The sequence below is a fragment of the Paramisgurnus dabryanus genome, chromosome 19 (genome assembly GCF_030506205.2).
Source record: "Paramisgurnus dabryanus chromosome 19, PD_genome_1.1, whole genome shotgun sequence".
Lineage (NCBI taxonomy): Eukaryota > Metazoa > Chordata > Actinopteri > Cypriniformes > Cobitidae > Paramisgurnus > Paramisgurnus dabryanus.
In genome coordinates this window covers 28706479-28727139 of record NC_133355.1, presented here as the reverse complement: position 1 = coordinate 28727139, position 20661 = coordinate 28706479, and the positions used below count along the sequence as shown (strand labels likewise).

The following is a 20661-nucleotide window of genomic DNA, read 5'->3' as shown; positions in this document are numbered from 1 at the left end:
TAAACAAAAATAATTGGTTTTTGTCCACCAAATTTGAGAATCATGGAACACTATAGAAAAAAAATGTAAGTGGTACTTGCAGTGGCAAATCTCAGGTCACAAAATGCTACAAGGGTAATGATTCAAAAGAGCCCACCCCCATGATGTACTGATGCAGAGATATAGCTCTTGCAAACTGGGTTCTATGGAGTGAATTGGCATCCACCAATGATTATACTCCAAACCATGAAGAGGAGGATAAGCTTGCTGGAGTTTTAAACAAAAATAATTTCCCATCAAGACCACAAGGTGGCGCTATGACAAAATCGTGCATGCATCCTCAGGTCATGACTGTTACATCTAGCTAGTTTCATAACTATAAACTTAAGTTTAATGAAGAAACAGTTGTTAACCATGGGGCTTGCTTAATGTCGAAGGTTTTGTTCAATAAGGCCAGCTAGTGGTGCAGGCATTCGATTCTTTGTGTGGCCGGCCTCAGACTCTGCCCATACAGCCGCAGTATCAAATATGGTGGAGAAACTAAATTTCTTGCAATAACAACTTGTCTAAGAAAAAAAACACTAATAATTTAACTTTTTGCCAATTTCAGCCATTTCTTATGAAATTAATGTGACATCAATAGAGCGATTGTTTTTAAGCACCATTCCAGAGCCCTGGACTAAGCGTAATGCGAAACCTGGCAGGTTTGGCATCATTGGACTCAGCAATGATTCAGGACTCAAAGGAAACAAGTCCCATTAAAATAAGTTGACCGCGGCCAGTTATAAGCATAGAAAACATTTGTATCAATTAAACGCATGCATTATACAAGCTGGAAGAATAAAGATGTTCACAAGCAACCAATTAAAAGCATGTACAAAAACAAGATGTTTATTTCTGTATGCACAAGTTTACATATGTACACTGGTGGCAAACATGCACGAAAACTAAAGGTATTAAATATAAAAGCTCAATTTACAGCAAGGAAAATAGTTTAAACAAGGTGCATATCGGTTCTGAAAAGAAACTAATAGCTAAAAAAAAAAAAGACCAAACCAGTGGTCCAATCACAGTTCTTTTCTAATGTTACTGAGAGGTAGCATTTCAACTTTCTTCTGTTGTGGAATGGTCCTTGTGATGCACGTCGCAATTTAGTTGTGTCTCCAGTTCGACGTCTTCCCTGCTGGTATCTCCATCATGGTCTTCATCTTCCTCTTGATCATCATCATCATGTTCCTCACACTCTTCTTCTGCATCAAAAGCGATCTCTCGCAGCTCCTCCAGATTGTCTGGACTCTTGCCAGTTAATCTCTAAAAAAAAAAAAAAAAAAAAAAAAAAAAAAAAAAAAAAAAAACACACTTTTAACAGGCATCATAAATGGACATCAATGGTCAGGCTGCAATGCAGATCTACAGAACATCAGCACTTACTTCAATCATGTCAGCCATGTGTTGCACATGCTGTGCCAGCTCCTGTAATTCCTCGTTCTCACTCTTCAGCTGAGCAATCTGTTCGTCTTTGGCTTCAATGTCTTTGTGCAACTAATTTTGAAAAATGAAAAACAATTAACATCAAAATTAATCCAGTAGCCATTAGGAATAAAAACAGATCATGGTGCCACCAGAGGTCACTCGAAACAAAGTCATGACTGCATACAGCCATCCTGTAGAGCAAGTGGAACAGAACAGCTAAACATTAAGAGGCGGTTTCCCTAAACAGGTTGAGATTAATCCACGACTAGGCCTTAATTATTTTAGGGACATTTAAACAGTTTTCACAAACCTTACATAAAACAATACTGGTGTGCATTTTAAGGCAAAACAATGGCACGGATATGTCAGTACAAAGTTTTTAAATGAAGGCAGCTCAAACTTGCATTTTAGTCTGGGACTAGAATAAGCCCGGTCTGGGAAACCTCCCCAAAGGCACATTTAGTGATCAACTCACCTTTTCGTTCTCCTGGAGAACATTGAACAACGCTTTGCGCCTTTCTTCTGCTACCTCCTTCCAATAAGAAGATCCAGGAGTTTCTGAAGAACAAAACCAAAGTCTCTTTACTTTCATTCATTAGCCCCTTTCATTTCATTCATAAGTCATTATTTAAAGAAAGTTAGTAGGGTAATGGCCCTTTATTCTAAATTGCTTACCTTTGATCATGAGCTCATACGCCTCTTGACTAACCCCCTCAGGCTGGTTTTCATTTTCTTGACTTGTGGTTTTTACTGCAACTTCTGCTTTGACCCTTTTCGAGCCTTTCACTTGCTCAGCGCTCCACATCTTCCTTTTAGGAACAGATTTGCCATTCTAAAAAGAATGAGAGGAGCTTTAACATCAAGTGCATTTCACCAATGACAAAGGCCCAGTTATCACCTGGCATTAAGATACCTTTTGTTGATTGGATTACAAGTGGACGACCATGAAGACAGGTGTAAACAGTTTTGAGCACATCCACTTTTGACCACATTTAGAGGTAGTTTAAAACGCATTGGTTGAAAGTAGGGATGTTAATAATTAGTCGATCTTCGATACTGAAAGCAAAGACCCTCTCTAGTGAAGCCTGCAAGCTTTGCATTAAAATGCTGCTAAACACAGGGAAGGAGACCAGAGGCCGGTTTTTAAGGAACCGGTTTTAATTTAAATCTTAAATTCTGTTAAAAGTAAACTGTAACCAAGTGTCCCAACACTGAACGCTAGTCAAGTTGAGATTACTTTTTTTTACAGTAGAATACTGAAGGTCACCTCAGTGTGACTCTTACATAATGCAGGGATTAAAGTGAAAAAAATTCTTCTGACTGAAATTTTTTTCAGGCCAAGTCATATTCCTTTAACTTACACTTTATGTAGGCGAGACCAATAACATTTTAAGGGGAGATTTTTTTGCCATTAATTCCATATTAAAGTCTCCTGTAGTATATAGGTAGCTGTAGTTTACAGGGAATTTCAGATTAAGGCGAAACAGCTAAATAACTCACTATATAAAAAGAAAACATGAATATCACCACCTTTAATGAATCTTTTATTAATTATTAATTAATTAATTGTAAATGTATTAATTTGAGCATTTACTAATATTTTTTTTTAAATCAAAGTTGAAACATTAGTGAATGCACCATGAACTACCGTCAATTACTGTAATGGCATAAACAAGAATGCTTATATACTCTATATTTTCATTGTTTGTTCATGTTATATAATGCATTTACTAATGTAAACAAATACAACTTTTTCATATCATATTATTCAGTACACAAACAAATAATCCAGGGTCTGTTCTGTTCACAAAACAGCTTACAGTCACAGCTCTTATACAGTAACGTTATGTATGAATATAAATCCTAAACGAGTAACTCGAGTCAAACTCGTGTACAATAAGCACAGTCTGTAACCATAGTGAAAGATGTAAAATGAATGACTGTACCTTTATCAACAAATTATTATGTTACAATAGAGGCAGCGCTGATGTGCTATTTTGTGCGCAATGTTTCTGCTGTTTACTTTCTCCTAAGACCTAAATGGCCGTGTTTATATGAGGATATTTGCAAAGACTGGATTTTTGACGCATATGTTTATTTAAGGCCAATAAAGCGGCAAAAATACTCACACAATGAGAAGCGAATGCGCGACTTTGCGTGCCCATCTGACACAGAAACAGCGGCCGCATTTTGCACTGTTGTTTGACTTTGAATGGCTTAAATCACTTGTTTTTAAACTGTGGTGCTTAAATATGTGTACAAATGTTAAGTTTTTCACGCAAATGCAACTGCAAGAACCGACATGTGGATGACATCAAAGTGCCGCGAGAGCATTTCGGAAGCAGTCTCCTCTTATGATTCCTCGAATCGCTCTCACGGGATTTGGATTTCATCTGCCTCCTGGTTCTTGTGGCGCCACATGAAGTTTACCCACGAGTTTAACAAACCCGTTGTATCAGCCACTGGTTAGATCAGCAGTCAAAAACGGGACGCGGGTGATCACGTACGGGGGAAATCATTTTCCCCCAAAATACAGCACCCCTAGTCATACTGTGCAAAGACACGCAAGTTACCTGGCTTTTTGGTTTTCTTAGCCCACGAACTGAAAGCCTTGCCAATCTTCATCATTTCGCTAAGTCAATCTCCAGGTCTTTTACACCTTTATCGATCTCCAAAACATCGGAGCCTTCCTGCATTATAAGTTTGTCCATGCTAGCTGAAATAAAGTTTTACCTCAGCTTAACGTGATACAGCCAGAAAACCCGGAGTGGATCCGGTGCGTGGTGGTTACAGAACGCTTACAGTGGAGAGAGGAACGTGATTTGGCTCCACTCCAGGCTTTGATCACATCCCACTTAAAAAGGTGAATACACGTCGTCTTTATGAAAAGTGAATTTCATAATTTTTCAATTGACGGAAATCCGTCTAGCGACGGAAAACTTTAATCCATGCATAATGTGCATCAATTTAAAACTGTAATTTCTCCTGCTTGCGTTTAAACAAAAGCAGATGGATTTGCCCACAGACCATCCCCTCAAAGTCATCAGGACATTAAGTGGTCCAAAGAGATGATTGCAATATCAGGTGTAAACGTGCATGTGTCTTTCATCCACTTGTGATCCCCGATCAACCAAAACGCAACTTAATACCAGGTGCAAACAGGCTCAAGACTCAATAGCGACCCCTGCCGTGTACCTCAACAATCCGCCCCAGGTTCTTATTTACAGCAGATGGTTGAAGGACCTGAAGCGTCCTCCTCTCTGATCCACTTCCAGAACTTGGCATGACAAGGAATTTCTGGAATTAAAAAAAAGTTCTGGTTAGAAACAAGCTTTATATAGTGCATTTAAAAAAATTAGATGCTTTTTAACTGTAGGATTAAATCTCGTGTATTAATTTAGGAACTCGACACGTACAGAAAACTTCAGCATACTACTTGTATACCAAGGGTCACATTTATAGGGGTAGCAAAATATGCCAGGTCATGATGATTAAGGGACTGGGTCCTGTGTTGTCAGTAATTGGAGCCTAGAAGTTTTTTTTTTTTTTCACACAAACCTTAAGCTGCTCCATCAAAGTACATAATAACGAAAGCTTCATACACCCGCCTTAACAGTCACTCTTCTCAACTTACACCTGTTAAGCCGTCACTATGAGATGACAACAAGTAAAGTTTGAGCAACGATTCACATCGCCTAACAAGCGTGGGAAAGGGGCAGGTCACACATCAGCTGCATGTGGTAAACACCAACCATTCCCACGAACAGCGATTGGTCCATTCAGGTTATTATCTCAGTGCAACATTCTTGAACCCGTAATTACTGTGGGAAATTGCCACAGAGGTCTCCTTATGACCAACTACAGGTTTGGAATTAGTTAATATTTTCACTTGCAAACAATACAGTGGCACACAGAACCACACGGTTACTGAATTTCAACACCCAGAAGAAAAACATTCCCACAAACACTGGCAATGATTAATTCAGAGACACATCAACATCAAGTCAGATGGTTCTTGATGGGAAACTTGATGAAGTACTACTAACTAATAGGATGGGGAACCATTATCAATGTATGACAATGAGTAGGGGTTCAGTTAAAAGACCCTTACTGATCCAATCACAAGGGGTCTTTAAATAGCAAAAAGTGTCACGTACCTTGATGTTTTCAGAGGGATTCTCTGCATGCTTGATTCTTCTGATTGAGCTCATGTTCACCTTAAAGAAATAAGTCCATTTAAATGCATTTTAGACATTGAAAGACAAAAAAGCTACAATAGGATTGTTAACAAAACGTAAACACTCTTTAAGTCAAGTTTAAATTTACACCACAGGTCATCACGTAGTGATCACAAATTTCACAATTTTTCCACCATACTTTACACTTTCGCATTCGTAAAAATATAACTAACGTAAACAAATTTGCAAACAACGTAACGTTACGAAATGTACGCACTTCATGCCCAAACTTTCAAATGGCGGTTTCAAAGGGGGAAGAAAAACAACTACAGATGCATGTCGTGTTCTCAGCAACATAAAAATTTAAAGAAACACTAATATAGGAGGTAAACAAGTTTAAAAACAAAAAAACAATCATAGACTAGTCAAAACAGCGTGACTAGGCCTCTAGCTGTATCGTAACATTCCGAGAAATTAACTGTTACAGGCAACCAAAAAGCTAGAAAACAATCACGCACGTTCACATATACAATTCATTGTAATTATATTTGTAAGAACGTAAAATAACTAGGCATACTCTTTTAAGACATATATTAAACAAAAGCTGAAACTACTCACAGTATCGATCAGAACCGCCACAGCACTTTCAATAACACACGTCTACAATACACAGCTTATTTGCGAGGAGCGCGCCAATGACTTAAGTACCGCCTTTGTAAGATCACATGACTTTAGAATTCGCGGGAGGGAGTAAAAGGGATAGTTCAACCAAAAATGACATTTCTGTGATGTATTATCATTTTCTCACTCTTATGTTGTTACAAACCTGTATAAATTTCTTTGTTCTATTGAACATGAAGATATTTTGAGAAATGTTTGCAACCACACTGTTCATTAGCCACATTCACTTCCATAGTAGGAAAAAAGAATACTAGGAAGTAAATGGGGCTCATGAACGGTTTGGTTACAAAGAAATTGATTCAGATATGTAACCCATACGGCAAAAATACATTTCTTTGCCCCAAAAAAGGTTTTAAATATATGCTAAATTCATTAAATCAATATTTTTTATTTAAAAATATATTTATTTGAAAATGTATTAAGGGACAACACATTTCAAACATATTTCAAAATATATTTCAGTACATTTATTTTTGGCTATTTTTTTAAATATATTTAAAATTATTAAAAAAAAAACATTCCGCATCAAGAACTGCCGGAAGATGACGTCAAAGTACTGCGAGAGCGATTCGAAATTAGACTTGTCCGTATGATTTTTCGAATCGCTCTCGCGGTACCTTTACGTCATCCGCCTGTCAGTTCTTGCGGCGCCGCACGAAGTCAAAAACAATAACAATCGATTCAGTTCCTATCTGCATTCGACTGTTCTTTTTTGTTTTGTTTTACTTCTTAGTGACTCCTTACAATTTTGTGTGAGTGTGTTCAAACTTCAGTTAAAATTGTCCTTTACCTGGTAGACCAACAAAATGACCATTTAAATACCTCAAACTTTAGTAATGCAACGATACACTTTAAGATAAAATGATTTGAATTTCCTTAAATGGGCAGTATCGTATTTTTGACACGTGTTATTTATTTTAAATAACACGATACATAAATGTGACAATTAATAACATAAGTGGCAATGATTAAATTGTACGGAGAGATAAAAATGTACTGTGGATGAATTATTGCATGTAATTACAAATGTCAGGTGTTACCCGAGCTTTCGTCACATGTTCAGAGCAGCTTGACGCGTGTCTGTCGGCCATTTTGGGTTGTTTGTTCTGCGAGGAGCGCTTGTTATTTTCCAGACAAACACGGATCAAAGACCGAAACAATCGAAAGAAACGCACGAAAGACATTTTACCCTTTCCCTCCATCATTATGGGTCCACCGCGATGCAGATGCCGCCGTCTGTTACCTGAGAGAACGGAGGATTTCGGTCGGTTTGTCAGTTTATCTTGACATGGCATGCGGGCGTGTGACGACTGTGGAAAAGCTCAAAAACAAACGGAGACCATCGAGCTAAACATCCGCCGAGGATAGATCGATCCAGGGCGGTTTTGCACTGAGATTAGTATTTGAAGACGAGGGGTTCTCGTTAGGATTGTTTTACAGTACTTGCTCGAATCGCAACGAGCTTGGAAGAAATTTCGAGAAAATGGGGAGAAACAATAGTTAGCCAGCTAAGCAGTAACGCACGAAGCAAGTCCCTGCTAACATCGCGATAAACAAAACGGGAGAAACCAAAATGTAAAAATCTGACCATTGATACATATTCGTTTGTCTGCTCTTAAATATTTAAGCATATTAAGGAGATATGTAGCTCCTTTCGATCAGGTTATCGGTGGCGAACGTGTGTTTTCATCTTAGCTAGCATTAGTTTGCTAGCCGGCCACAAGAAAAGCGTCACAATGAAACTCAGCCGTGGCAGAAGAGTTCGTGGGTCCGTTTTATGCCCTTAAACCCTAAGATGTCCAGTAAATTCTGTGTTTTTACTCCGTGCCAAGATATCCTGGCATTTGCATTTCTCTGCCATGGTTGTCTTTCTCACTTGTCATTAAATTGTGCTTTTACGAGACGGTTTATACCAAGACATGGATACAAAGCAGAATCGCCAATCCTGGAAGAGACTTCACAAAGTCCACAATAATAGTCAAGTCTCTCGGTCAGCTTTTTAGATAACGTTAAGGTTTATTTGTCTAAAACGAGGGATTTGTCCCCTTGCACACACAAACACGTACACAAAACTGTCGGTATGGATTTTCAGTGTAGCAGGCATTTGTGGCACATGTCCTTCTTTCAGTGATTAAAACAAAGGATTTACTATTAAATTGTTGGTTTCATTTAGTTCAAACTAAGCCTTGGCTTGTTTTTTGTTTGAAAAATGGTGTAACACATCAAAATATAGATACAGTACAAATTTACGTGGCCCAAAAGCACTATCCATATTGATTTAAAAAAAATGACTTGATTTAATTTTGGTAAGTTTATTCTCTAATTGCAATTGGCATGTACCGCAAGTAGTGCTTGGTTATAGTTTTTAGTTTGTAAAAGACTTTGAAAGACAGCATATTTAAAAAACACACAAAAAAATTGAAGTACGTAGGCAAAATAATTACTGCTAGTTACAATGGGTGACCCAAATACTCGCCGAAATCACACGAGAAACCGACTTCGTGCCCAGCTACGAAAGAAAAGGGAGTCTCTGGCCGATCAGTTTGACTTCAAGATCTATATTGCCTTCGTATTTAAGGAAAAGGTACAAAACCACTTTGGATTCACACTTTTAGATACTGAAACCTAATTTTGGAATTCACTTTGTGGGTTTGTTCTAATGTGCATTTGTATTACGTGTATAGAAAAAGAAGTCTGCGCTCTTTGAAGTAGCTGAGGTGGTACCCGTGATGACCAACAACTACGAGGAAAATATCCTTAAAGGCGTGAAGGATTCAAACTACTCCTTAGAGAGTTCTTTAGAACTTCTCCAGAAAGATGTTGTGCAGTTGCATGCGCCTCGCTACCAGTCCATGCGTAGAGTAAGTATTGCATTACGCAACGGTTCTCTTTCTGCAATATCGGTTGAATATTAAGCTACTGTCAACCGCTTTGCGATAATAATGTTCTCACATGTTTCTAAAGGATGTGATAGGTTGTACCCAGGAGATGGACTTCATCCTTTGGCCCCGCAATGATATTGAGAAGATTGTCTGTCTCCTGTTCTCCAGATGGAAAGGGGCTGAACATGAACCATTCAGGCCTGTTCAGGTATTATGAATGCGTTTCCTGCCAACCGCAAGCAGTAACTGCCGATACACACTAATAATAACTTTCTGATATCGATTCTGAATCACACAGCCGATATTTTGCACAGCTTTTTCATGTACTACGACTTGTGATCAGTAGGAAGTCCTTATCAATCTGAAATCACCTTTAGTTTGAGTCGTTTATAACATGCAAGCAAAACTCGTCATCTACCCATTTCCGCCAAAGCGTGCATTTTCGTTTATTTTTGTCTGCTAGTGTCAGACAGCAAGTGAATGCGATGCAGCAACAAAGAGGTTTGCTAGTTCATTTCTGAAGCAAAGTACTGCATTTGTACTAAACATGGATCTGATCTATTTAACATTCAACTGACCAACATAATAAGAGAGGCACAAAGTAAGATAAAATTTTGGCAATTTTTACGAGATTTTGATTTTGAATACCGCAGATATTTTCCCAAAATACTGACTGCATGTCTCAAGTGAATGAGTAATCTCTCACGTTATTAACTACATGATTTACTATTTTTCCCCATCGCACATCTGACAAACTATATAATTTGTACAGATTTTATTTTGGGAAGTATTTAATTATTTTCATAATAAAAAAAAGTTAATAAACAATCGGTATCGGCCGATAGTTTTAAAATTCATAAAAATTTGGTGCATTAATAGATTAATTAATTGAATCGGATCATAATTGCATCATGAATAAATGTATTAGCAAACATTGCATTGCTGGCAGAGGAAATAATTATTGTATCGTATTGCAATGATCGCACACCCCTAGTATTCACAAGCGTAAACCGAGGATGAAGCAGATATTACATCAGTAGCTGAGTTTTATGTGCCTTTTGAAGTATCGCATAAGAAACGAGTGATGGAAATGACAAATTAAGAATTAATATCCCTTAATTTGCAAAAACGTTTACGCTCGCTTGTATTTGTTTGTTTTTCTTTTTGCATTTTTGAAAAAAAAAATCACGTTTAGATCGAAACCCCAACAGTGATGGACAAACAATGGTGATGAGCCAATATTTAAAATGTGAATTTCTCTGGATTTACAAATCCTTTGGACATAATCGAAATACAAAACTGCATGAAATATATAAAACTATGCAAGTTATTGTTTTTCACTACAAAAATGTTACATACTGTGCTATTAAAGCTGCCATCGGCAACTCTGGAGGATTGAGCAGTTTCCAAATATTTACAATTTCATGTCCCTCCCCTACTACCACCGAGTAACCTCCTTCGAGCTTATCCTCGTCCGCGCTTGTGCACCAGTATTATTTTGAATGCATACTTAGCAAGAATACTTAGATTACTTACTTAAAACTCCGAAATACAATCAATGGTTGATAAATGGATGTTATATTGTAAGGCGTGCGAAGGGGAGGAGGGATCTGTGGCGCGTGCAGGTACTTTGATTGACAGGCAGATTTTACACAGTCCTGCGCTGATTGGACCAAATGAACCGGGAGCGGTCGATTTTTGCAAAACAAATAACAGGCTCTAGGTGGAGCTAGAAGGTCTACTTTATGTTGTTCTGTGGGAGCATAGTGTTGGTTTTAGTGAATATGATAAATAAATGATCAAAAAAGTTGCTGACCGCAGCTTTAAGTAATATAAGTAAATAAATTTGTAGGTAAAGTTAGTACTCAAGTAGTTACATTATTTGTGTTTGTTCACAGGCCAAGTTCGAGTTTCATCACGGAGACTATGAGAAACAGTTTTTGCATGCTGTTGGTAGGAAGGACAAGGCTGGGATGGTTATGAACAACCCCAACCAGTCTGTCTTTCTCTTTATTGACAGACAGCACTTACAGGTTAGTTTAGCAAAATGTGAAACCTAAAGACGGGTAGATGATAAAATCTATAATCACTTAACATGTACCATTTCTTCCTTGACAGACTCCAAAAGCCAAGCTCACAGTTTTCAAGTTGTGCAGTCTCTGTCTCTACCTGCCACAGGATCAGCTGACTTGTTGGGGGGTTGGAGACATCGAGGACCACCTCCGTCCATACATGCCTGATTAGGAGAAACCGCTAGAAAACTCCACTCGAGGCCTTGAAGCAAGTTGTCCTCATCAACACGTCCCTCAGTTGAATAGAATTGAACTTGTGCTTGGAACTCTCGTTTTTGTTAACCACTCATTTTCCTCTTGAGATTAATTTAGCGCTTTGTTTTGTTTTTTAATTCGACCAGTTTTGGTTTGGTTCATCCCATCTGCCTTCTCTTTGATATCCGTTTTATTTGAACCTGCATGAACATTGATTTTGAGTGGTTGTTCTCTTGGAGCTGCACTGTCAACAATACCAGTTACCGAAGGAACTCTTTACATTAAGGAAAAGCAAAATGCCCGAACCAGTCTTTCAGATGTGGTCCTCTTGATGTGTTGGACCGGCTTTAACATCTGTGTTGTGAGGGATAGTTAACTCTTAGTATTGGGGGAATGACAGTAGGGATTCATGAATATCTGTTATAAAGGAGGACAAAAGAGCTCAGGCAGTCTTCCAAAAACGCGAACAATACTTGTTAAAACTCATTTGGTGTTGGCATTGCTTCTCATTCTGTTACTGCGTTAGTTTTTGCTGGACATTTTAATTTTGAGTGTCATTGCTTGCCTATAATAATACGACAAACCTTATTTCATGTTGTATTTCATGCATTTTTAGAGGAGTGGTGCCTAAACGGGACGGAGGTGTGGGATGTCTCTTGACAAACTGTTATAGGAATTCTGATGTTTTTCTTTTTTGGGGGATGGGATGGTAATTGTCACCAATCAAGCAGTTCATGCACTATATACGTACAAGCTACTGATACCAGATTTAATCTTTGGTGGTGGGTATGTGATGGGAGACTTGTGTTCATGCTCATATACCTAATGAGAAATTTCATAGGGCAACTTAAATAAGATAAGATTTGATTTTCTTTTATAGACGAACCTGTTCTGAGAGTGCTTGGAAATTTGGTATCTGTAAGCCACTTTTGTTGTGAAATCATTATCCACTTTCAAAAACTTGATGGGAAAGGGCAAGGTTGATCTGTCTTTATTAATGTACCCATTGTTTGAATAATTCTCTTGAAATAAACTGCTGAACATATTCTAACACGATGCGAAAAATCAATCTTTATTGTGGAGTTGATTATATACAATGCAATGGAAAGTAACATGGACATACATGTACAAATTTAACCACCAAGGTGCTTGGTGTGTCTTCCTTGAGCAATCATTTTTCCATTTGCCTTGTTTGTGAGATCTACTGTTGCAAAAGCCAAAGTCTTTCCTTGTTTTAAAACCTGAGCAGTGATTAATACGTCTTCTCCAATTTTAGCTGCATTCATGTATCTAGTAAAAAGAAACGAGTGTTGTTAAAGGTACAGTTTGTAGATTTTATCGGCATCTAGCAGTGAGATTGTGAATTGCAACCAACAGTCACCGAAACACAGGGAATCTACGGTAGCCCCCACAGGACAAAAATGTTGTTGTCTGATGCTGCGTTTACACCAACCGCGTTTCAGGCGTCAAAATCGCGTCTACCATGCCTAGTTTGCCGTTTGAATGCATTTGCGCGTCAATAGCGAATAGCTGCCACAGCAGCAAGCAGGCTCCTGATTGGTTAACGTGGTACGAAAATCTGCCAAAGTTCACATTTTTAATTCGGGTGTCAGACGCAAATTCGCGTGAAACACAAAATGCACCATTTGCGCGTACTGCGAACGAGGCGGAAACGCGTCTACCGCGCCGCGCTACACGCCTCTTCCGCGCTGCGGGACCTCCAGACACGCGTCAACGCGTCTTCACATTGACTTCACATTGAAATCACTCGCGCTTGCCGCCTCTGGTGTAAACGCAGCATAAGACAAAATAAAGTAGTCACACAACGTGCTCCGTAGAGCAGTTTGTCCATTTAGGGCTACTGTAGAAACATGGCGGCACAAAATGGTGACTTCCATGTAGGTAGACCCACAGTGTATGTAGTTAAAAATCGTAATAAATACATAACAGTTCATTATATAAGGGTTTTATACACCACTGATAATATAGTTATGTATATTATATTGTATTTCTGTCATTAAATTCTTCTAAAAGTAAGTTAAACACTGAAACTTTAAGAATAAGATACAGATAATAATTAGATAAAAAAAATTCCTGTTATAAAACTCACGTTATATTCATGTCGACACTGACTCCCGGTGCTCCCCTCTCACTGTACATAATAGCAGAAGTGGAGATGACGTCCACCAGTGTGGCTGTCATTCCTCCGTGAAGCGTGCCTCCTCTGTTTGTGTGCTCCTCCTCAACCTTCATCTCACACACAACTTTACCAGGTGCTGCAGACACGATTTCAACCTAATAACATATATAACATACATTACGCTGATCTCAGCTTGAACCGGTTTGGCTGGTAGACTTGAAACAAGGTTGCGCTGACTTTGCTCTACACTTACCTTGCTTAAAACCCGGTCAAAACCAGAACTATCCATCATCGCACGCATTATTTGTTTTAGTGAATTAAGAGACATGGAAACCATTTCTGATATTGCAGATACCAAAACACAATGAAGGAAAAGTTACACCGGGAACGTTTTGAAAGGTGGTCAAAGAGAAACACCGCTTCATGAAGCTTCGAAACATTTACGAATCGCTTGTGTCGAATCAGTGGTTCGGAGCGTGATTCAAACTGGCCCAAGTCACGTGATTTTAGCAAACAAGGCTTCAATACGTCATAACTGTTTCGAAAATCAGACGATTTACCACTAGGGGGAGTTGATCACACATGACCAGTGTGGTTATATGGTTTGGTGAACTCGGGTCAGTTTTTTAATGGAAGTTCATAAAACATCCGAGGTAAATAATACTTAAGTATTTTAGTTACATTTTCAAAGCGTCTGTGCTTTATCAGAGTGTTTGTCTTGGGAATTTTTTTTTACTTTTCTTTACTAAAAAATGTTCACTTCTAAAGCAATCGTACTGTGTATTCTTTATATATTGCATATTAAAATTGATTTAATGCCTAATTACATAAAAATTGTGTACTTTTACTTTTTTGAGTAAAAGTACGAAAATAATTTTTACTTAGGTAAAAGTAGAAAAAATTACTAGATGTTTAATGTACTTAAATATTAAATATAAACCAAAAACTTGAAATTATGAAATGTAGTGGAGTAAAAATTATAATAATATGTTTTGGAATGTATGTTTTCCAAAGAAAAACCCTAATTAAATACGAATAATTTAATTTTTTTCTTTTATGTAGAAAGTAAAAATACTTAAGTATACAACTCGGTAAAACATTTATCCTTCTGACTGAGAACTTTCCTACTTTTTCTATAGACATTTTCTGAAATTTTTCCTACTTTTTGTTTATAGACAGATTTAATTACAAAATGTGAATAGTTAAAACAGGACATTGAGTGTAATGGTCTGTTTGTCCTAAATTAAACTAAAAACACAGAATACACTTTTACTTATTTACTTAAGTTAATGTTTTATTTTAAGTTAAAACATTTTTTTTAGAAAAACCTCTGCAATTGTTTTGTAAAAAGTGTAAAATGTTTAGGTGTTTCGAGCGCTTCGAAACAGTGAATCCTTTTTCGAAGCAATTGATTCAAATGATTCGAAGCTTCGAAAAGAGAGGTTGTCCAAATGGTAAACAAATTAAGAGCATGATTTCTAAGGTAAAGTCCGCCAAATATTTTGATAATAAAAATCTCTCACCACAAGTGTAATAAAACACACAAAGGTAATTGTTTCGAAGCACACTACATTTCCTTGAATAGGCAAAGTATATCAAAAATAAATTCTTAAAGATTAACATTATTTTGCCATGTGATGACTTTTATTATGAAATTCACCGAAGTGCCGTCCCATCAAACATTTCCGTAAGGCTACAAGTAAAATAAGATTCGTTCTGCAGTTGAACCGGTACTGCTATATACAACATTGATCGTAAAATATTTAACTATTTATAAGGCAACTTAATTATATTAGGCATATACTGACTATTAATCACCATAACAGAAGCACGTGGTAATACTGGTAATCTTTTTTCTCGCCATGTGTTCCGCCCGGAACATTTTTTTCATTGCACCTATTTACTTTTGCATGGCGCGCCGTTATTTTTTTTAATCTGTGACCATGTCCAGTAATGTCACATCAGGTAATCACACCGATAAGCAAATGTCTGCTCTGGAGGAAACGAGGAGGAATCTTTGCGATCAGTTTGCACATGTTTCTGGATCAGAAAGTGCTGTTGCCCAGTGTTATCTAGCAGAAAATGACTGGGACATGGAGGTTACTTATGTATTCTGAGTATAAAGTTTCAAATCCTTTGTTGTTCATATTTAAACTAAATATATTAATGTGTATTTCTGCTAGAGAGCGTTGAACTCTTTCTTCGAGGCTCATATGGATTCAGTCTTTGATGTTGAAGATGAAGAGGAAACCAAAAATCAGTCTGGGAAAAAGAGAAAGGAAGTGGATTCACCCGAGAAAGCTGGTAGTAAAGGAACAAAGAAATCAAAGTCTGACAAAGTGCACTGGTAACGTCCTCTGTTACACTATGAGCATTGAATGTGAATGTGCTTTATCTATTGCTGACACCACGATTTGATTTTTAACAGCATTGACTTGACTGTGGAGGAGCCGTCCTGTTCCAGTAATATGAACTCAAAGGAAAGTCAAGCTGTTAGTAAAGAATCCCAGTCTGATGATGGAGATGGCAAGCTCTCGGTCATCAGCTGGAATGTGGATGGACTGGACACATTAAATCTTGCTGAGCGTGCCAGAGGCTTGTGCTCATATCTAGCTCTGTGAGTTGTTAAGTTTGCTATACGTTCCCTAATGCATGCAGTAATTTAAAAGTTTTATTTACATTCGACTATGACTTTTGTCCTATGGTTTTGTAGCTATACACCAGATGTGGTATTTCTTCAAGAACTCATTCCAGCGTACATTCAGTATCTTAAGAAGCGCGCTGTCAGCTACTTGTTCATAGAGGGTAAGTGACGGATCTCTGTGCTTATTGAAGTTAAGCTATATAGTGAGTGATGAAGGATATTTTTTTTCAATACAGGAAGCGATGATGGATACTTCACAGGGATAATGCTGAAGAAATCAAGAGTAAAACTTTTGCAAAGTGAGATCATTTGTTATCCTACAACACAGATGATGAGGAATCTGTTAGTTGCACAGGTGAGTTTGTGGTACGACTAAAGCCTGAATTTGGCCTGATTTTCCTCCTTACGACAATTCTAGGTAAAGTCCCGATTGGGTGATTCTCACGAAATCAGACTTATGAGGTGTCATGAAACATTTTGCTAAAAATAAAATGCAAAGTAAGAGTATCAAAATAAGAAGCATACAGTTACAAACATCTCTTCATGTTTTATTTTGCACATGATTTCAAATGACATCATACAAACCAATTTTGTTGTTTTTTCCACATTTAAGGGGAACATTTTCATTACCGCAATGTGTCCATGACTGGATTTGGGTTGTTTGACATGGAAATATTTATACTAAAAAAATAAAAAGCTTCAGTGCATGATACTATAAACATTTACAGTAAAGAAACATGTGGTATTTGGTGATCATTGGTGAATGTAGAGACAATAATAAGAAATATAAATGTGTCCAAGACCAATTTTCTCATCCTCCGCAACAATTTTCAATCATTGTTTAAGCCCTCAAGGAACTAACATTTTCAAAAAAAAATTTTAATTGACTGTGACACTCAAGATGGCTACTAGGTAAGCAGTTCTTATTTTTTCTCTTCAGATAAAAGTTGTGAAAACAAAAGTGAAACTTTGTTTGTCAGACAACCTTTTAGTTCTCGTTACCGAAACATGAGTTTGTAAATGCATATATTTAATGTAATATCATGTTGCGGTAATGATAATTTTTTTATAATCATCTAAAAAAAATTAATAATTCTATAGGAAATAGTTTTTAAATCCTCTAAAAATAATGGTTATAGTAAGTTCAGACCTTAATCTTATATGTGCAAAAAAAAAAAAATGGCTTCAAGGTTTTTTTTGAAAATCTGATGCTGGACACCTTCTAAGTCTGGATTTCGTGAGAATCACCCGATTGTCTTTGTGGTTGATTATCTTACCAGATTGTGTTATCAAATCTAGGGATGCACCGATACTGGTATCGGGTATCGGCCTCTATACCACATTTTCTAAAGTACTCGTACTCGTTAAAAGTCCCCTGATACCTGGAATCGATACCACGGTCTGAGAAATGTCTATGTTTGAGCGGCGTGTAAGGGGTTAATGCATCTTGTGTTGTCCAAAGAGGCAGAGTTTACAACAAACTGTAAAACTAGTCCCTTGTTTTTTTGTTAAATTATATGACTAAAGCTTTTACCTGTAAATTTAAATCATGTTTTTTTTTTAAGTACTCGGTATCGGCAAGTACTGAAATGCAAGTACTCGTACTCGTATTCCAAAAAAGTGGTATCGGTGCATCAATAATCAAATCTTGTTGTGTGGGGGAAACCTTGCGGACAACGCACACTGTATATTGTCACGTGAAACAAACGATACCCAATCAGAAAGCGGCCTGATGAAAGACGTAACCATAACAAATACAGTCCAAACTGAGATGGACATCAGAAATAGGTCATTTAAGTTTGGCTCCCCTTATGATGTCAGAAGGGGATAATACCGTCCCTTAATCTGCACTATCCAACCATGACACTGCAGAGAGAGGCAAAAATACTGAACAGCACAACTGAGTTTCAATTTCAACAAACAACCATTATGGCGATCAGTGTTTGCATTTCATCAACTCATTTCCATTTGAGGGGACACACCCAAGAAATGCCACATTCTTGCTCACACCTACTTTTTGGTTCCTATTAAGGTGACGTTTTTAGGCCAGAAGCTATATTTGATGACTTCACACTTGGAAAGCTGTAAGAATCAATCGGAGGAGAGAATGAAACAGCTGCGAGTCGTATTTCAAAAGATAAGAGAAGCACCAGATGACTTCACTGTGCTTTTCGGTGGGGATACCAATCTCAGGGACAGCGAGGTATGTTTAAAGTCTTCAAGCGTCGGTTCCAATCCATGATCTAGTGATGAAAGCACATTGCTGAGGTTTCTTGTATTTGTAGGTGGTAAAGGTCGGAGGCTTACCTCAAGGTGTGTGTGATGTGTGGGAACAGCTGGGAAAGCAGGAACACTGCAGGTACACCTGGGACACTAAAGCAAACAGCAACAAGAGCGTGCCTTACGTCAGCAGATGCCGCTTCGACCGCATCTACCTTAGGTCTGCTAAAATCGGACCCAAATTTACTCCTGACCACATGGTCTTGGTTGGAATGGAGAAACTGGACTGTAGCCGGTACCCAAGCGATCACTGGGGAATTTACTGCACTTTTACTACGTGATTACTGTGGACCCAAAACACTTTTATACAGGAAGGGGATTAGTGTAAGAAACAAACAAATTAAATATAAACAGGACATTTAGCTGGATATCTAAAGTATTTGAATAAAGCAGAAGTTTGAATTATGTTTTTATTTCTTTATAAATCAGGATTTGGTCACTACAGTGTTTTATTTTGTTATTAACGTTCGTATTGCATCCCATGATTTGATTCAATCTTCTACTACATCATTTCTTCGGTGTCCCCTTCCTCACCTTATTTTCAACTTTTAAATGTGAAAGTATTATCTGAATAGTTTTACTTAAATAAAACTTCTTTACTATGATAAGATGTTGTGTGTTTTGCATTTACCACACATTACCACAAGCGGTCAGCATTTCTCAAACTTCATGGCCTTTGCATAAAATCATGAAAGCTCTTGAATGTGAATGGAGCTCAGTGAACAAATTCTTTCATCTATACAGATGGGTCAATGACCTGATATTAGTCATTTTGTGTCCGTATTGTTAAATTAAATGTAAAAGGGTTAAAATTTCAAAATAAATTTGCCGATCACATTGCATTCATTCTCTTTTTTTGAGGACCAAGTCAAACATTTCTGGTTTTATTTCATTTTGAAAGAATATTTGGGGGATAATTGCAAAATGTCAATGTGGTGTAACCAGTCTGTGTCAATTGCTGTAACTAGTATTTTTTTTAATGAAAAATAAATATATTTTAAAAAATATGAAATAAAATATATCATCTAGTGTAGTGTAATATGATTTTTTTAACATCATTTGTCAGATTATTTAGAAAACAGAGCTTTTTTAAGCATATTTCAGGACAAATATTACAAAAAAAAAAAAACGCTTAAGCATTTACATTAAGAAATAACTAATAAACTTATATTTTAAAATGATTTTTTATGATTATGCTTACATGCCATTAAGTGGATAAAATATTTAATATTTCTCATTCTTTGGCACAATTGGCGGTTACACCATTTGACATGTTCAGGTCCATTCAGTCTTAACTTTCATAAAAATGGTGCAAATGTAATTTTTTAATGCATAAAATTAACAAAAATACACTGTGCATTGAAATAAACCTGATGCATGCTTTTAAAACAAGTAAAAAAAATATTTTCATCTTGCCAAACCGTTTTTGTCAATGACCCAGATATATCATTATAATATCTCAGCTTTTTAATCAAATGTTAAACATCATGTTATGTGGTATTGCTGCATGATGCTTAAAGGTGACAAATAATGCATTGAAATAATCTGTTAAATTGTTCTCTGATATCTACATAGAAGGTTTAGGACTTTATTATGTGCAAAAATGACTTTTGCATGTCCATTTACAATCCTAGGATTTGTCCCCAGAATAAAATGGTCTATTATTACCTTACTTGAAATAATCATGAATAATAATGTTGAGCTCTGCTCTGATTGGTTGTTTCCCAGAGTTGTTATTGATTCTATGTGGAAGTCTACCGTAAATTATGTTTATGTTGTTGCAGCTGAAACCATCTTATTTTTACTTACTTTGGATAATTACTTACCATGACATTCTGTTGCCATAGAAAGACCATTCAATTAGAATAAAAGTGTTTCTTATCCCTGCAGTTAATATAACATTTAGTTAAATAAGTACTCATTGCTTTCACTTCTGTCCTAAATTAGCTAAAAGCGTGTCAGGGTAGCAGCTGTCTTAAGTAGGGTGAACACGTGACACAGGACAACCATGAAAGACACCCCACTGCCAAGGCTAATAAACCCGTACGTACGGTCAGATGTGTAAATAGTTTGCAAACCAGGTCATACTGCCATAGGTTTCAAAACAGATCGACCCACGGGGTCTGTTGTACAAAAC

The 20661-nt window shown here is 37.1% G+C and overlaps 4 protein-coding genes across 4 annotated transcripts; 2 read left to right on the top strand and 2 right to left on the bottom strand.

Annotated features, from left to right (window-relative positions):
• Positions 1 to 854: 854 nt before the first annotated feature.
• Positions 855 to 6355, bottom strand: gmnn (geminin DNA replication inhibitor). The gene is made up of 7 exons (XM_065290967.2): positions 6249 to 6355; positions 5610 to 5669; positions 4648 to 4749; positions 2128 to 2284; positions 1928 to 2010; positions 1411 to 1521; positions 855 to 1290 (listed from the first exon to the last, which is right to left on the bottom strand). The coding sequence occupies exons 2-7, from the start codon at positions 5661 to 5663 to the stop codon at positions 1084 to 1086; spliced, it is 714 nt and encodes a 237-aa protein (XP_065147039.1). The 5' UTR covers positions 5664 to 5669; positions 6249 to 6355; the 3' UTR covers positions 855 to 1083.
• Positions 6356 to 7383: 1028 nt separating this feature from the next.
• c19h6orf62 (chromosome 19 C6orf62 homolog) lies at positions 7384 to 12511 on the top strand. The gene is made up of 5 exons (XM_065294743.2): positions 7384 to 8895; positions 8996 to 9172; positions 9276 to 9401; positions 11092 to 11226; positions 11312 to 12511. Exons 1-5 carry the CDS (start codon positions 8767 to 8769, stop codon positions 11435 to 11437), a joined length of 693 nt encoding a protein of 230 aa, XP_065150815.2. The 5' UTR covers positions 7384 to 8766; the 3' UTR covers positions 11438 to 12511.
• On the bottom strand, positions 12512 to 14192 carry acot13 (acyl-CoA thioesterase 13). Its single transcript, XM_065294753.2, has 3 exons — positions 13854 to 14192; positions 13571 to 13755; positions 12512 to 12750 (listed from the first exon to the last, which is right to left on the bottom strand). Exons 1-3 carry the CDS (start codon positions 13935 to 13937, stop codon positions 12594 to 12596), a joined length of 426 nt encoding a protein of 141 aa, XP_065150825.1. The 5' UTR covers positions 13938 to 14192; the 3' UTR covers positions 12512 to 12593.
• A 1235-nt stretch (positions 14193 to 15427) lies between these two features.
• tdp2b (tyrosyl-DNA phosphodiesterase 2b) lies at positions 15428 to 19552 on the top strand. The gene is made up of 7 exons (XM_065290971.2): positions 15428 to 15699; positions 15784 to 15947; positions 16029 to 16217; positions 16314 to 16405; positions 16481 to 16599; positions 18277 to 18447; positions 18530 to 19552. The coding sequence occupies exons 1-7, from the start codon at positions 15544 to 15546 to the stop codon at positions 18803 to 18805; spliced, it is 1167 nt and encodes a 388-aa protein (XP_065147043.1). The 5' UTR covers positions 15428 to 15543; the 3' UTR covers positions 18806 to 19552.
• Positions 19553 to 20661: the final 1109 nt, after the last annotated feature.